Source organism: Aptenodytes forsteri, unplaced genomic scaffold (genome assembly GCF_000699145.1).
Source record: "Aptenodytes forsteri isolate BGI_AS27 unplaced genomic scaffold, ASM69914v1 Scaffold66, whole genome shotgun sequence".
Classification (NCBI taxonomy): domain Eukaryota; kingdom Metazoa; phylum Chordata; class Aves; order Sphenisciformes; family Spheniscidae; genus Aptenodytes; species Aptenodytes forsteri.
Genome location: NW_008795131.1, coordinates 4446416 through 4463166, shown reverse-complemented (window position 1 = coordinate 4463166; position 16751 = coordinate 4446416). Strand labels below are relative to the sequence as shown.

Below are 16751 nucleotides of genomic sequence, written 5' to 3'. Positions count from 1 at the left end.
TTCGGAGGGGCTGTTGAGCAGGGCAGGTGTGATGGCTGCAGTGGCGGCGAAGGGCCCCTCCGGAGGGGTCAGGAGGGCTCGGCTGCGGGAATTTGCTGGTGGCCAGCGCTTGTATCCATCGGCCTTGCTGAGGAGGAGGAGACAGGCATGGTGAGGGCCACCGAGGGGTTTTAGGGCTGCTTTGGGGGCGATCGGGAGGGATAGAGCTCAGCCTTGACTGCTTTGGGGTCGCTTGGACCAAACTGGGTCCAGCAGGCTTGCAGCTCCCAAAACATCACTGGGTCCATCACTGCTTAAAGCTCCTTCAAGAGACGTTTGGGGACCCGCTGCCTCAGCGGGGTGCAGGGCAGTGCTGGTGGGGCTGGCCCCGATGCCTGGCTGACCCCATCCGGGGCTGGCCATGCTGGGATTTGAACTGCCCTTGCACCGCGTGCGGCGGCGTCTGGAGCGCTCAATGCCTTAACAGCTTAATGACGGCGCTGGGACGCTGCCCGTGTCCTACCCCTGCGTGGCCCCATCCCCCCCGTGACGTCCCCCGGCAGGAAACGATGGGGCTGGCGGCATGGGGCAGCTGCAAAATCGCTCCCGTGCCCGCAGACAAAGAGGGATCGCCTGCTCCTCGGGATGTCAATGGGGTTTTGCGAAAGGGCGTAATGATGGCCGGGCTGGGATAAGAGCTGTAAAAGTCAAACATCCTCCCAGCCTCTTCTTGGGGACCCATCTGTCAAGCCTCGAGCCGTAGTTTTTAACTATTTGGAGGTAAATACTTAAAGCCTATCTATCTCAGAGGCTTCTTTCAGACTCTGGACTTTTCCCTTCCTATGGGGTATTATCAGCGATCTTGGTTCCCTGTTTGATTTGAAGGTCACTCGGGGCTTTATCTTGGTGCCATGCCGTAGACTCTGGCTTATGCCATTTTTATCTTCAAGAGCCCCGAAGACAATCAGCGCATTGATGAGATTAGGTGACGCACCACCCTGCTCGCCAGCCGCCCCCTGCCTCCCGCCCTGCATACAAAGGGCCGGCCGGCGCCCGTCAGACCCCGCAAAGCCCCGTCCCCGCGGCCGGGGGTCGCAGCATTGCCTCCAGCCCGTCCCGGGGGGTCCTGCACCGAAAGGTGGTCGGGGCGTGCGTCCATCCATCCATCAGTACCTGCTCTGCAAATATCAGAGTAGCAGAGCAGTATCAGAGCAATCGTATACATATATGTGTGTGTGTGTGTGTATATAGATGAATATACATTACTTATATATATTTTTAGATATCTCTATAAATGGAGATAACAAACATAAAAATAACTCAGTACCACCCCTGAGATTCTTCCTAAACCCAAAGAGCAATTTAAGTATTTTAACTTTTTCTTAAAGAAGATCCCGTCAATAAACCCTCGGTCCAGAGGTTCTTCGGTTTATATCTGGATCCTACACGTTGTTCCCTGGGGTATGTGCTGGTTCTGACTGCGGACCCGGTGCCAGCGGTTGTAATATTTTACTGTTGGGTGCATTGTGGGGCTCTGTGGGTACAGTGCGCTGTTAGGAGCTTTTCCCGGTTTTATGGGGGGTAATTAGAACTTTATGACAGCAGCGAAATGGGAGGGTCCAGTGCCCATAAACAGGTTTATAATGGATATAAACTATGCACCTCTGTAACTTAGCAAGATTAACACTTTAGGGACAATTTGAGTGGCAGCCCAAAAATCAGAGCTGCCCTCGGCACTGCCTGGATCTGCGTTTGGGAGGGTGAAACAGTCCCATCACCGACCCGGCCGCTTCCATGATGTCAATAGGTGCAGCATCGCTGAGTCCAGCGTGACCCCAAAAACGACACTTTGCCTTTCTCGCCTCGCTGCCGGGCTCCTGGTCCGTGCCGGCGGCTGCATCCCCGCAGGTTGGGCAGAGCCGGGACTGAGTCCCTGCCGCCGCCTGAATCATTGGTGACCAGGCGCGTAGTGTGGCCAGGTCCATTTTGGGGTTGGGCATCACCGGTGATTTGCAGGATGTTTGCGAAGCTCCGGGCAAAAGTGCAGCCTGGTGCCAGGGCAAGCGGCGGGCGCTGCTGCCGGAGGAGGTCGAGATGTGCCGCGCGATGGCGGCGGTGGCAGGGGCTCCTCATTTAAAAGTACACTGAGTTTTTTTTTAAAAAAAGTACAATTTAATCGTATCAATATGACTTAAAGCAGAGGAGAGCCAAGCTGCTTCATTGCTTTTGCCTGCCAGACACAAGACTGGCATGTACCTAGAAAATGGCACAAGCCTGCAATGAAGACAGCAAAGTTATCGATTGCTGCCCTAAAGCCCCCCATTGCTCTCCCCACCTCAAAAGCCGGGTCGGGGGAATGGGACTGGTACCCCTGAGAAGCTGGGGGGTGCCAGGTCTGGTACCCCTGAGAAGCTGGGGGGTGCCGGAGCTGGCTGCGGGAAGCCGTGGGCGCATGGGACCCCCCCCCAGCCGGGCTGTGCCCTGGGGGCCGCAGGGTCTGGGGGCTGTCCCGCCGCCCGTCCCCGTTGGCTGAAACACAGGGTTAAGGCTCCGGGAGCCAGACCCCGCGGCTTGTCTGGAAACATGGGAAAGCAGTAAAACATTTCACGGGCAGTGCAGCTCGGGGGCCGCACAATAGCCGGGTCCCATAAACAGACTTTTATATTATGACTGTTGCTCCAGTAAAAAAAAAAAAAATAAAAAGCCTTAAAGAGGGCAGGCTCCGCGGCCGGGCCCATTCCCGGTGATCCCCATCCAGGCTGCTCTCTCGGGCGGCTGCAGGGAGAGGCTGAGGCGGAATAAATCTCTTTGCACGGGGGCTGCTTCCAGCTGCGGAGGCACGGGAGAGTGGCGGGAGAACAGTCGTGTCAGGCTTCAATGGCTCCTGCTCAGAAACCCTGGACCACAGAGCCCCCCGCTCACTCCGTGAGGAAACCTTCATGTCCCGGTGCAAACTGCCGGAGCTGTCCCCATGCATTCACCGGGGCCGGCGGGATCCCGTGGCGGGTCCCATGGCGGGGGTGAGTGGTTGTGCTGCCGGGGGACACCTGACTCCCGGAGCAAGCACCCCCTGCGATGGCAGAGCGTGCCAAGGAGGGTTTGCTGGGGAGCCGGCGGCCGGGGAAGCCTAGGCACAGGTTACCTGCCCTGCGGCAGTGTGCTGCATCCCAGCGCCGTGCAAAATGGGGTCCTGCTGCTGCAACAGATAGAGCCCAAAAGCAAGAAAACGGGGGCTGGCAAGGTGGCTGGGGAGGAGTAGTGTGCACTTGGGGGCAGCCCGGGAAAAACCCTGAAGGTGGCTATTGCCCAGGTAGATGCTTTAGGCTAGGCTGGGCTGGAGCTCGCCGAGTTTGCTGGGAATGGGGAGCTTGGAGGAAAGGTACTCGCCATCGTCGGGGAGCTCTGTTTATTATAGCAGTGACAATAGCAACAGCAATAACGCCTTGTGCTAGTTTCCAATATTTATTATCTAATCTGCCCGAATCCAACCCAACTCTGAGGGCATATAAATAACAATACCTGTCCCATTCTAGGATGGGAAAAACCCAAGCCAGGATAATTGATGGCTTCCTATAAGGCTGCAGGGTAGCTGTAGCTGAAGAGCTTTTACCCTGCCCAGCAAGCGGTTCCTGGGCAGAGCCAGGTGCCCACGGGCTTTGGGGACGCAGGAGCCCCCCGCCAGCTCAGCCCCTGCCTGCGCAGGAGCGGGGTCCTCGGTGGGGCTGGACAGTGGCACCGCTGCTGCCATCCCCGGAGCCCGACCTCGCGCTCCTCAGGAGAGTTAATCTTCATCAAGAGTCGGAGTTTTCAGCAGTTTTATCTAGAGAGACCAGTCACCAGACTATCTGAAAATCTCAGCATTGGTTATTGTTTCTCAAACAATAAAAGTCTTGTCCTTGGGATTGCAGGGAAAAGCTTGAAAATCAGCTTTTAACATTTCATAGGTTTTTAAAGACAACTTCATAACTCTGGGTGTCTTGGCTCATGAGTTATAAGCATCCTCAGTCAGGTGTAGCATGATTTTGGGGATTAAAATGTGGGGGTTTTTTTCTTACTGAAAGCTTCACCGAACCCAAAAGAGATTGAAGATTGAGCAGAAACTCTGATTTTCTTTCCAATAGGAGCTGCCTGTGCTCCTTGTCTATCTTTAAGATCGAGCTCAGAAGAAAGGGCTTTATTTTATCTCCCCTCCCATTGTTTAACCAGCGCTGCAGGATCTCAGACCAGCAGCGGCTGAAGCACACTCTGCACGAGGCCGGGACCGCGGGGAAGAATGTGTGTGACAGTGCCCTGGTTGAGTAATGTTTACCCTGTTCATGGCAGGGACGTCCACTCGGACCGGCAAATATCCACCTGCCAGAGGACATTCTTTTATTATCAGGGATAAAAGGGGTTTGCTGGGAAATGATCAGGAACCAGACATCGTGGGGAGATTCCTATCTGTGGGACGTGTTTAACCAGCTGATGGGGAAAATTTGGAGGCGACTAAAGAGTGACTTTGTCGTGGTTTTGGTGAAGGGCGCGGGTCTGTGCTTTTGGAGCTTGTGGAAAGCTCCCGGACTCCAGTTACCATTTCTTTCCTTTTTGTTAATTCAGAGATTTTTTAGAGTAGCCCTTAGAGCATCCTTCGCCGAGCCAGCCTGCATCAGCTCTTCCCCTCAGACACCTGGGAGAAGGAGATCCCAAAATCCCAGGAGGAACATCCTTTACCTGGGCAGGTTTTGTAGCTGGGGGTGTCCATGCTGTGCCAGCACGGCTGGGAAGCTGCCGGCATCCTCCGCAGGTTGAACCCCTCCGGCTGGCGGTCATTTTGGGGAGCTGTCCCCAATGCCCCCGTGCAGTGGCCGAGGGTCATGGGCAGACGATGCTCTTGGTGGTCTCAGTTGCGAGGGTGGGCTTCACCGCTGTGGTTTTCTTTCCCAGGAGAGCTGTGGGCTGTCCGTCCATCCACCGCTTCGATCCCAGGGCAGTTCAGTGAACCCGGCTGCGAGCATGGTGCCGGACTCCTCGTAATAAATGGCTTTTCGCCGTAGTCGTCAAGGCAGCTTTGTAAAAGACGCTTTTGTTTCCCGTGGGTTTTCCTCGGTTAATTATTTGTGATCTGTAGATGCCTTTCCATGACACATGGCTGATCATATGGTTATCAGCACAGGGCATTTTAGCCAAATTAAATATATTTATATAGAAGACCTGTGCTTGAGCCAGATTTCCCTCCTCGGCAGTGGTGGGCTGCGGTCCGATTTGGAAGTTTGCGTGTGTCTGGTCCCTCTGTCTTCCTGCAGTAATCTGTTAATCATACACTTGTCGAGAGGGAGTCGAGAGGGAAATCGGATGCAGAAGGGCCTGAGAAAAAAGTGAGAGCCGTCGCTGTTTAGAGCTGGGCAGCACTGGGCTGGCCGGCGGCCGCGAGGAGCCAGGCGAGCCTCGCAGAGGGAAGGGCTGGAGGATGCAGAGTCGCTCCCCACGGCTCAGGGCCCTCAGGCCGGTGCCCGAGAGCCGCGGGGACATCGCAGGAATTTGCATGACGGGTGCAAACTGTGCAAATTAAATCACAAGGGGTGCAGATGGGCGTGCAGGCTCTTGGCCCGGGTTGGGCTCCCACGGGAGCAGCTCTTTCTGCCCCACAGCATTGGGGCCCACGGGCAGCGTGGGGGCTGTAGCCCCAGTGGGCGCTCAGCATCCCTCACCATCAACTTCTTGCTATTATTTCGGAAGACGGGATTGGGGAGAAGCTGGGAAGTGGCACTGCAGGAAGGGGCACGTTGTCCGGTGCTGTCCCTCCCGTTTATCGTCCAAGGGTGTCATTTAGGAGCTTGCACGTCTGTTTGCATCCTCTTGCCGCGCATGCCGAGGGAGCCAGGGAGGGGTGGGGGGGTTTCCCCTTTGCAGGGCCACTTTCAGAGGGGACTGGCACGGCCAGGGCACCCTCTCCGGGGTGCCTGTGGGTGATGCCAACGCCTGGTGGTGTTTTGCAGGGGTCCGGTACAGCCAGGCGGCGAGCGGCGAGGCGGCATCCTCCGGGGCCATCAGCCACCACGGTGGCGGTGCCATGGTCACCACCAGCCAGGCGGTCCTGCAGCAGGTCTCCCCAGCCGGATTGGACCCGGGCCACAGTTTGCTCTCGCCCGACGGTAAAATGGTGAGTACACCTGGCCTATTGTGGCGGTGGCACTGATAAGATAAGAGGGCCCAGCGGGCAAAGCAAACACGCTTTCCCCGGGTTTCACACGCGGCCCGCGCCGAACAATGGGGCATTGTGGGGCTGGGGCCGCGGCGCGGGCGCGCAACCGTCCCCACCGCCCGCCTCAAAGGCGGCGCTCGGCCCCTGCGCTCCCCGGCAGGCAACGGCGTGTTTTCCGAGTGCGGCCCATAAATCTGACAGAGCCTCGCTCGGGTTTTTATTGATTGCATGCCTTGCAGATTGAATGTGCGCTGGGTGGATCACTGTTTGTTTTCTCCTGCCAATGACATGCGTATCGATAAAATGCTCATTCATTATTTTTTCCCTAAGCCCTCCCAAGTTTGGAGCTTCGCCGGGGAAGCATTCTCCTTGCGAGCAGGGGCCTTCTTGTCCCAGGGCATCACCCAGGGCATCTAACCTGCTAGTGCCAGCTCCAGCCCCAGAGCTCCTGCCTCTCCCGGTCCCCTTCCCCACGTGCTCGGGGCTCTGCTGCAAGGGCTCCGCTGGGCAGAGCTGCAAACGCCAGCGGTGGCAGGCAGCAGAGATGGGACATCGGCATCCCTGCCGGGTGCCTGATGCCTCCCAACGCCGGGTGCTGCACGACCACTGCAAAAAAAGTGGTTGTAAATGCAGGGCTGGGCTGGGTTTCCCATGCCCGAGTGCTCGGGCTGCTCCTTTCTGTGGGTGCCTGGCTGGTGCAAAGCCCTTTGGAGGAGTGCATGAAGGAGCGGGGCGAGGAGGGGGCGCAGGGTGACGGGGAAGGACGGGATGGGACAGGAGAGCACAGCCCTTCCCCGGAGCAGGCTGCCAGAGGTTTGCGTGTGGCCGCTGCTTTTCCGGGAGGAGGTTTTTTTCTGCTGAAAGCGAAAGTCAAACATGGCACTGGGCGGCGGGGCCGAGCCCGCTCTTTCCTGGTTTTCACTTCCATTTTCGGAGGGTTGGCCCTCTTGGGCTGTCGCGTCGGTCTCCTCGCAAAGTTGGGTTGCTGCAGAGGGGCTTGGCATCCCCTCCCTCAGCTATGGCACTGTTTAATTTGCCTTTCCTTCTGCCGCTCTCTGGCTCTGGCTCGTGAGGGTCTCCATGCAGCCCCTCGGGCTCGGACGCTGACCCTGCAAAGCCAAGCGTCCCCCGCCAAGCAGGGGAGATATTGCAGAGCAAAAACCCAGCCCTCCCAGCATGCTCCCTCCACCCCGAAAGCACCCATATCTCCCCAGGGGTGTGTTGAGCCTTACAACCCTGAGCCTTGAAGTCATAAAATGAGTCAGGAATAAAGGCAGCAGCAAGTAGGCACCGAGTGCCCGGGGCGGGGGTCCACGAGGACGAAGCGATGCAGAGCTTGGTGGCAGAGGCTGCCAGCACCCCCCCTGCCAGCTCTTTTTGCAGGGGCCATGTCTGAGGGGGGGGTTTGCAGGAGCACAGAGAGGGACCCTCGGACGGGGCAGAGGGAGCTCACGGTGGCCGGGCAGCACAGGAGAAGGCTGCGTGGAAATGCAGCAGATTAAACTGGGAAAAGCAACTTGCTGAAGTGCAGTAGGCGCTGGCGTGCGGCAGCAAAAGCCCTGCTGAATTATCCCCGCTGCACAGACACTGCACAGCGCCGTCAGGGACCGCTCAGGTCCTCAGCAGCATGCAGCTCTGCCAGCTTATCTCTGATCTTTAAGCAGGGCTAGCTAGTGCTTGCAAGTGATTTAATAAAAATATGCTGTAGGCTGTGGTTTCTAGTAAGTAAACATGTGCCTTTAATACCCCACATGAAACCAAAAGCTGCCAAGGAAGTTGCTGCATCTGAAGGCAATCGATTTTTTCAGGGAGGAGCGTTACTGAGGCTGCAGAAAGCTTTGGTGGTTCACCCTTTCATGCTCCAGTGTTGCCCTTAGCCGTGGTAGTGCCAGAGGGTCTCCCCCGAGGGTCCAGTGTCTGGAGGGTCTTCTCCAGTCATACAATCTCCAGAAGTGATTTTGGGTGCAATGCTTTGGGTCTAAACCCCCCGCGAAAGGAGCCCAGGCTGCAGGTGAGCGGCGTGCACTCGCCGTGAACTGTTTGACTTGTGCAGCTGAGTGTGGTGTAACCTGGCCTTGAAGAGACTTTGAAAGTGGAAAATACCGGATCAGGAAATATGAGTCACTCCCGGGCTTTGGAATTTATTGATGGATTTGTTTCAATTGCAGCAGGGCTATCTCCAACTCACATGTGCGAAATAAACAAGGTGCTGGGACTGGTGTCCAGAAATGTCACACAAAGAGCCGCAAGGTTGGCTCTGAATCTGGATCGAGGTTGCTCAGTGCAAGAGGTCTAATGAGAGGGATTAGGAGAATGTGCAGCAATTAAAGAAATAAGGCACTTAACCCCATGTTTGTCCTGTGGACCAGCTCCAGTCCTCTCAGCATGCTCCAAGTGCCTTTGTGTGTCTGATCCCTAAACACTGACCTGAAATCCCAGGAACTGGCTCTGGCTGAGTGCACCTGGCCCATCTCACCAGTATCCTGCCCATCTGCAAAAGTGGTGACTAAGATCATCACCATGAGGCCCTTTTTATCTGCTTTCTGTCTTTTTTTTTACTCCTCGAGTTTGTATTTCCCACTTTCCTCTACAACCGTGGTGGTTAGAGGTTAATGAGTGTTGAGAGTCCTCAGCTGTCCCCGACAGCAGGAGCTTGGACTTGGGGGACAAAATGGCAAAGGCTCGGGATGTGCCGTGTCCCGGTGCCGTGCTCCGGTGGAGCTGGAAGCCAGTGCCAGCAAAGTCCTTCCCCGCTGCTGCTTCGCTATTTATTAACACGAGGTTCAGGCATCCCAGCCAGGGTCTGCAGCCCCGGGGTGGTGGGAGCTGTGTACGCTGAACTGAAGGTGCCCCAGTGAGGCTGCAGCCCACTTGCCTCTTGGGAGGGGGCTTTGCTGACCCCCCGTCCCCAATCTCCCTGCTGAAACAGGCAGGCAGCAGTGGAGGGGGCCGGGAGCAGCCCCCTTGGCTGTGCCTCTGACAATGGCTGTCCTGCCTTGCTCCTTGGCAGATCTCCGTTTCGGGGGGCGGGCTGCCCCCGGTGAGCACCCTGACCAACATCCACAGCTTGTCACACCACAACCCGCAGCAGTCCCAGAACCTCATCATGACGCCGCTCTCAGGAGTCATGGCCATCGCACAGAGTAAGCACGCGCCCCGAGCTCCCCTCCGCGCCCCGCGTGGACCCCCCTGCTCCTACGACGGGGAGGAGGACACCCTGCCCGCTCGCGCCGGCGCTGACGTCCCTGTTCTGCTCTCTCCCTCCTCCCAGGTCTGAACACCTCGCAGGCGCAGAGCGTACCTGTTATCAACAGCGTTGCCGGCAGCTTGGCAGCTCTACAGCCGGTCCAGTTCTCCCAGCAGCTCCACAGCCCGCACCAGCAGCCGCTGATGCAGCAGTCACCCAGCCATATGACGCAGCAGCCTTTTATGGCCACCGTGACTCAGCTGCAGAACTCGCACAGTAAGGGTCCGGGCGGTAGCTGCGAAGGGAAGGGCCCAAAAAATGAGTTCAGATGGAAAATAAGCTTGTGCTCTCTTCCTGCTCTCCCCTGCCCAAGCTTGCGCCCTTGGCTGCCACCTCTCTCCTGCGGGTACCAGCTGGCGCAGGGCTGCGAGCGGGATGCACGGCGGTGTGGGGTGGCCACATCCTGCCTCATCCTCTCCTTCCTCCGTGCCACCCGCCGTGCCGCATCTCCCGTACCGCTCCACTGCTGCCCTGTGGGTGGGATGCAGCCCCCAGCAGTGTTTTGTACGAACTTTATTTTTCCTTCTGTGTTCTTACTGCTAAAACACATGCTTTGCCGAAGGAGGTGGCTGAGCCTGTTGCGATCCCTGCAAAGCAAACACTCCCCCGCTGTGCCCCGAAGGGATCTGGCTTCACCCCTCGGGCTCGTCCATCATCCCGGCCCCATCCCTGCTCCAGCACCGGGCTCTGCAGAGCTACCAGTGTCTGGTCCAGCCACCGCCCTTCGGTCCCCACTGATTTCCCTGGGCGAGCTGGTAGCTGAGAAAGTGGTGGCTTAGAGGCAGGTGGTGGTTTCTTTCCGTGGCTTGTTTTATCTCTTTCGTGTCTCCGTTACGGTCGTTCCCACCCAGCACCCCTGTGACCTGCCATAACGCAGCACTCGGCTGCTCTGCCCCGGCGCGAGGGCTGTGGGTGGCTTTTCCGTGACGGCTGCTTGTCTCCCTCCTCTCAGGTGAGGTGGCTGAGCCTGTTGCGTGCAAAGAAAACACTCCCCCGCTGTGCCCCGAAGGGATCTGGCTTCACCCCTCGGGCTGTCCATCATCAGAGCTACCAGTGTCTGGTCCAGCCACCGCCCTTCGGTCCCCACTGATTTCCCTGGGCGAGCTGGTAGCTGAGAAAGTGGTGGCTTAGAGGCAGGTGGTGGTTTCTTTCCGTGGCTTGTTTTATCTCTTTCGTGTCTCCGTTACGGTCGTTCCCACCCAGCACCCCTGTGACCTGCCATAACGCAGCACTCGGCTGCTCTGCCCCGGCGCGAGGGCTGTGGGTGGCTTTTCCGTGACGGCTGCTTGTCTCCCTCCTCTCCGCAGTGTATGCACACAAACAGGAGCCTCCCCAGTATTCCCACACCTCCCGCTTCCCCTCGGCGATGGTGGTGACGGATACCAGCAGCATCAGCACGCTGACCAATATGTCTTCCAGTAAGCAGGTAATGGCCAGGCAGACGTGGCCGAGGGTGCGCAGGGGTGGGCGTGCGGGGGTGGAGCGGGGCTGTTTTTCCCCTGGAGATGGGGCTGGAGGAGGGTGTAGCAGAGACCCCGTCCTGCTGCCTGTGCTGGACCTGCGTGTGGGCAGCTGAGGACGAGCCTCAGGGTGCTGAGAACCCCGTCCCAGCCCCTTCACGGACACCGAAAAACCTGCTTGCAGATGGCAAGCGTGGTGGGGATTTGGGTGATGGTCTGGCTGTGCTGGATGAAGACTTGTCTAACGCCTGGTGGTACCAGCCAGGCCATGCTCATCCCTGGGACAACTTCACCGGGATGGGAGCATCCTACTGGGGTTCAGATTGGGCTGAGAAGGTCAGGACTAAGCAGGCTCTGCTGCCTTTGTGTCCAGGGTAAATCGGCCCTCGTTGGAGTCGAGCGGAGGAGCTGGGCTCCGATGCACCCCCACTTCCCCCAGCCTGTAAACCTTTATCATCTGCCTGGTGCTGGCGCAGGTGTAAGGCAGGACTTATCCTGGTTCAAATCAGGTGTGCGAGGACTTACTCAGACAATAGTTGCTTTCTAAAAGTCAGCTCTGGGGACTGTGGGAAATATGTGGCCCTTATTGATTGCTAGATAAATAAGAGAGAGCCTTGAACTTGCATTCAGATAAACTTTCTTACCGAGGTTTGACAGGGGAGAGGAAAAAAATGTCTGCAATGACCATAGAGTAAATATGGTGTGGGACTGCTGTGAGACACCCCCCCTGGATGCCCGGCGGGGGGCAAAGGAAGGGGCTGGGGCTGCAAAGGGGAGAAGCTGGGAGAGGGGCTGCCCGGGGGTTTTGGGGTGCCCGGGAAGGGGTGATGAATGCCACCGCCCCCGGCTCGGGTCGGGCTCCCGTGCTTTGTAGTGCTCGGGGTGACCATTTATCTGCGCCCGCGCATCTCGGTCCGGGAGGCGGTCAGGCACGGCCGCGCTCCTCAGGAGCACCATTTCCTCCGCGCGGCTTTATCAGCCCATCTGGTGTGCGCTCAGCCCGAACTCCCCCTGATTAATTGTGCTCTCCCGCCACGGGCTGCCTTTGATGCCGGGCTGGCCGAAAGGAGCCCTGGGCACACAGGAAATCTCCCTGGCAGGGAGATAGCGCCCAGTCATCCCCGCTGCCCGGCCGGGCGCTGCGATCAGCCTACCTTGACGCAGCCCTGCCCGGGGTGGTGGGGGCTCCCTCGGTTTTTCTCCCTCCATTACGCTTTTGCAGTTTAATTAAAGCAGGAGGAGGCCTTGCGGCTCAGGAGGGGGGAGATGGGGCCGGGCCCCCGCGGCTGCTGCGGCGAACGGGTGCAAAATGCCGAAGGGGCACGCACCCACCCCGTTAGCCCCCCATACATGACAGACAAGCACGGGCTGGTCCTGCAAGCTTCGGGGGCAGGATCTGGCCCCTGTCCCCCTGCACAGGGCCGGAGCAGGCGCTGGGGTTGTGTCCCCCCCCCCGGCACAGCCTCCCAGCCCCTGGGTTCTCTTTTCCTACCAACCATTCGACGTTCAAGCTAAAGCTGGAAAAATTTATCCTTGAACATTGGGGTTTTTCTCAGTGGTCACCCGTTTCGGCAACTGAAGTGCTGCAGAGGCAGCACGGGGGCCCGGTAAATGCTGCTCGCCCCCCAGATGGCTCAAATACCTAAATATTTTGGTGATATGGGCTTCTGTTGCTGACTGGGGCTAACAGGGGCTGTCCCTTGGCTCTTCCACACTTTGCCTTGGCATAAGGCAAGCACGGCTGGGCACAAGGATGCCCGGCAGCGACAGGCTCCTCCAAGGTGGCCAGAAAAGGCAGGAGGGTCACTTGGATTCCCAGGGGAGTTGCAGTTTTCGGAGTGCAGTTTGCTGGGTGAGGGCTGGGGGCTGCTGGTGGGAGTGCACAGGTAAGCCCAGGGGGTGCACAGCCCACACGAAACCCCAAATCTGGGGGGCTGCGCTGCTGCTCCCTGAGCAACCCCCTCTTTGCAAGAGGAGAGGCATCCTTGTGCAAAGCAAAGCTGCCACCATTCCCCGGCGGCTCTTCTGCACCCCACAGCCCCTGCGCCAGCCCCTGCAAACCCGCTCCGTGGCAGAGCCCGGCTGCTCCCGGTCCTGCCGGCGGGGATGGAGGCTGGAGGGATGTCCCCGGTCCCCCCTCAGGTGTCCCCTCGCAGCCCGATGCTGCAGATCGCTTATCAGATGATGCTGTTTAGACCTGGAAGGGGCAAATACCTCCTGGTTCCTTTGACAACGCTTGAGGCCAAGCCACCATTTTTATTACGTTAGCAAACACCTGATAGCCGTGGCCCGTCCCTAATGACATGTCACGGGAGGCTCCTGGCGTCTCCTTATCTCCACGTTACGATGTTTGCTGTGCGCTCCAGCCCACAAGGTCACCCGCGGCTCCCGCCCCCCCACCCCACCGGTGACTGGGGGGACCCCAGGTGGGGCACCCACCCGAAGGGATGGAGAAGGGGCCTCTGCGGTGGGACTGATGCGGCAGCGGGGGCTGCTCAGCTCCCTCCCCGGAGGTGACAGCAACGCCGGAGGACAGCGATGAGCATGGTTGCTGGCCCCACTCCCACCCGCGCGCAAGCTCCTCATGCCTGGCTGCTCTTCACAGCGCTGCTGAGCTGCGTGGCACAATCTCTGCAACAGCCTGGGCACAAACAGGCCCTTTTTTTATTATTATTATTTTTGGGAGGGGGTGGCAATATCTGGCTCAGAAAATATTTTCCCACTGCCTCCCCCTCGGGGGTGCTGGGGAGGGCTCGGGGCCAAACAGGGCTTGTGCGGCACCACCAAGGTCCCGGGGTGGTGTGGGAGGTGATGCCTCCAAATGCTTTGCAGTGCCCCCAGAGAGCCCCCCACGGTGCTGCCTTCACCTCCTGCCTGCCTGCCGGTCACTGTGCTTGTTCTCTCCCTCCCCAGTGTCCCCTGCAAGCCTGGTGATGCTCCACACCTCGCTGCTTTTGCACATAGCAACGGGATCTTATTTTCCACAACATCCCGCCGGTGACCCGCGCGCCGAGCCCGGGGAGTCGCCAGAGCGAAGCCCAGCACCGCAGCGAGGAGCCCATCAACCCGAAACGGAGCCGGAGGCTCGAGACTCCCCGCGGCCCTTCCGCGCCCTGCTGGGGACAAGCTCGGATTTGCGGGGTGCCCACCCGGGACCGTGCCTCTCCTTCCCTCCGTGCAGTATTTCCAAGACGTGTCTTGGGGATTTTTTTTCTTAAGTATTTGCCTTCCAAGAGGCCGTTGGCTCTCCCGAGGAACTAGGAACAAGCTGTACTGGGAACTGGCAGAAGGGGAAGATGGATAATATTTAAGTTATACTCCTCCACCCGACGGACTGAGAGGGACTTGGGTCTGTTACTTGGTGTTTGGAAGGAGGAATTGCATGTGCTGTTGAACTGAGCCAATTAAACTGTAAATATAGGTACAGTCTGCTCCATCCTCGCCCTTCCCTCCTACTATACATAGAGATTTATATAAAAGAAGTAAATTTTGTCCAATGGTTGTAAACTACTGTAATCAAGTGCAATTCCCCCATCTGTATATATTGTTCCCGAATCTCTTCTCTTTCTCCCTTTTTTTTTTTTTTTTTGGTAAAGGTCAGAGCTGAGCATGGTTTTGGTTTTGTATTTCTCTTCTTCATCTAAATGAGTTAATTTACGAGGAAAGAGCTGGGCCTATGCAAGGACACCGGTCTGACAGCACTGGTCTCTGCTCTGCGAGAGGACAGCCACACGCGTGTCCTCTGCACGGTGACATCCCACATGAAGAAAGGGCACAGGGCGAGCTGAGCGGAGCCCCGGCAGGACCTGGACGATCCGTGTGGGGACAACTGCCGCTACAGAGATCTCAAGGGACTCTTCTGCTTTTGGGGACTCTGAGATGGACTGTTGTGGGGTGGGGAAGCGCTCGGCAGCCCGGTCAACACATCCAGACCGCTGGGAAGCATTCGGCGGCGGCAGTTTTCAGGTGAGCCTGCAGCGTTTGCTGCTACAGAGGTGAATGAGGCTGCAAGAAATTCTGGTGGGATCTTCCTCAAATGGAGTTCAGAGACTGTCTCCCTCTTCTCCCCTCCTTGGGGCGTGGAAGGGACTGGGTGCCCAGTTACTGCCTCGTCTCCTGCCCAGTAAATGGCCAGTACAGGTGGCTTATTTTTCGCCGTTAGCAGGTTGATGATGAGCCTTGTTGGCTCCACCCTTATCAATAAACACGGTGCTCTCGTCCTCATGGTGTCACCTCTGAGCTGCAGCTGGACAGATGGGCGCTGAGCTGTGATGTGAACACGCCGGTCCACGGTCCCCGCCGGCTGCCTGCCTTGTCTCGCCTGGCAGCGGCTCTTGGAGGAAAAGCTTCGCAGCAAGATCTCCAGCTTGTGAATGAGCCCGCCTCCGCGGTGAGGGCACATCCCAGCTGGGCACCCACTGAGAACATGGGGCTCCACACCCTCCAGAGCCCTGAAGGGGTTTAGGTGCCCAAGTCCTACCTCCCAAAGCTGCGGAAGCTGTAAAAGGCATCGTCTCCCCTCCCATGAGACACAAGCTCCTCCATACCTGCTCCCCTTCGGAAAAGGGTCTCATGCTCCTCAGTTGTGTACATTTTTTCTTAAACTTTGCAGCGTGCGCCAACTGCTGAGAGTGATTTAGAGAGGTGGAGAGCAGTAGAGGTGCCCGTGGACGGATGACCACTGCTAAAATGAAAAACACTGGATGCTTTCTTTGGGGCAAGAAAGGCCCTTTTGCTCTGTGTTCATACAATGTCTAGCGCAGCAGGACCCTAACCCTTGCTGGGACTAATAGGAGTTGCCCTACGGTGAGTAAGTCATCACGAATTGGAGACCAATATTCAGAATGACATTTAATTTAATGTATACCATAATTAAATACCATTTCTTCTGACTCATTGGTGCCGTGTGGTCTGTAAATTTCCCAGTCATCATCTGCTGTGGTTTGGCAGACATCGGTCCGGCAGGCAGCGGCAGGCAGGGACGCAGGCTGGCAGCAGTGACATGTCCCTCCTGCTGTCCCTTGCAATGCTGATCTAGGTTTCTACCTGCCTGAAGGTGGTGAGTCAAGTATTTCATATGAAGCCCCAGGTATCAGCCAAAAATAGCAAGAGGCTCTAGGAGGTTGGGAGACCCGTGTCCGCACCTTCCTAATGATGCACTAATGATGTTGCCCTTAGTCCAGCACAGTTTATTCCTCATCCTCTGCTAACTTTAGCAGCCGAGTGTTAAGCAAACCAATTAGGAGCTGAGTGCCAGACAAAGCCAAGCCCCATCCATTTTGGATACTGAGCCCATGGGTCAGTAAAGCACGAGGGGGAGGCGGGAGGGTGTGCTGTGGTCGCTGTAAAGCTTCTGAAGACCTTTGATTGTGAAGAGCTGACATAGCTGCGTGACTCAGAGCACATCAACAGGAAAGGGTGGACCTTCTGAAGCAGCAGTGCAGGGCTTTGGTTTTAATCACCTTCAAAAATGCCTGGTTTTGGTTTGGAACCCTTTTTTTTTTTCCATAAGTTAGGTGTGGGCTGCTGTGGGAAAGGCTTTCAGAGCAGCAATCTGGTGCTCACCTTTGTAGCCGGAGCAGGACACCCTGATAAAAACCTTCCCACGGAGTTTCTTTGTTTCTGTGATTTTTAGCTACCCCAGACAAAAACTGGAAGCGCAAAGCTGGAAGAGGACGGGAGGCATGAAGACTTCTTGGTCCCTTTCGTGCAGACTCGGAAGTGATGCCCTCTTTTAGCAAAATTTGGAGAGAAAAGATGCAGGTTTTAATCTGAGATCCGCTTTGCACCTCCCTGCTCAGCAAGTCCTTTTCAACACACCGAGTGCCAGGCTGAGCCCTTTTCAAATTCTGCTCCTAAATATTGCGTTCCCACCGGTCAGGGT

General features: G+C 57.3%; 1 protein-coding gene across 1 annotated transcript in view; it reads left to right on the top strand.

The window, feature by feature from the left end:
* The window catches only part of HNF1B (HNF1 homeobox B), a 20121-nt gene extending 6239 nt beyond the window's left edge, over positions 1-13882 (top strand). Inside the window, exons 4-9 of the mRNA XM_019471794.1 lie at positions 5955-6118; positions 7441-7443; positions 9171-9303; positions 9432-9623; positions 10715-10833; positions 13781-13882. Of these exons, the coding sequence (XP_019327339.1) occupies positions 5955-6118; positions 7441-7443; positions 9171-9303; positions 9432-9623; positions 10715-10833; positions 13781-13801 (632 nt within the window). The 3' untranslated portion in view covers positions 13802-13882. The remainder of the gene's footprint in view (positions 1-5954; positions 6119-7440; positions 7444-9170; positions 9304-9431; positions 9624-10714; positions 10834-13780) is intronic.
* The last annotated feature ends 2869 nt before the right edge of the window (positions 13883-16751 follow it).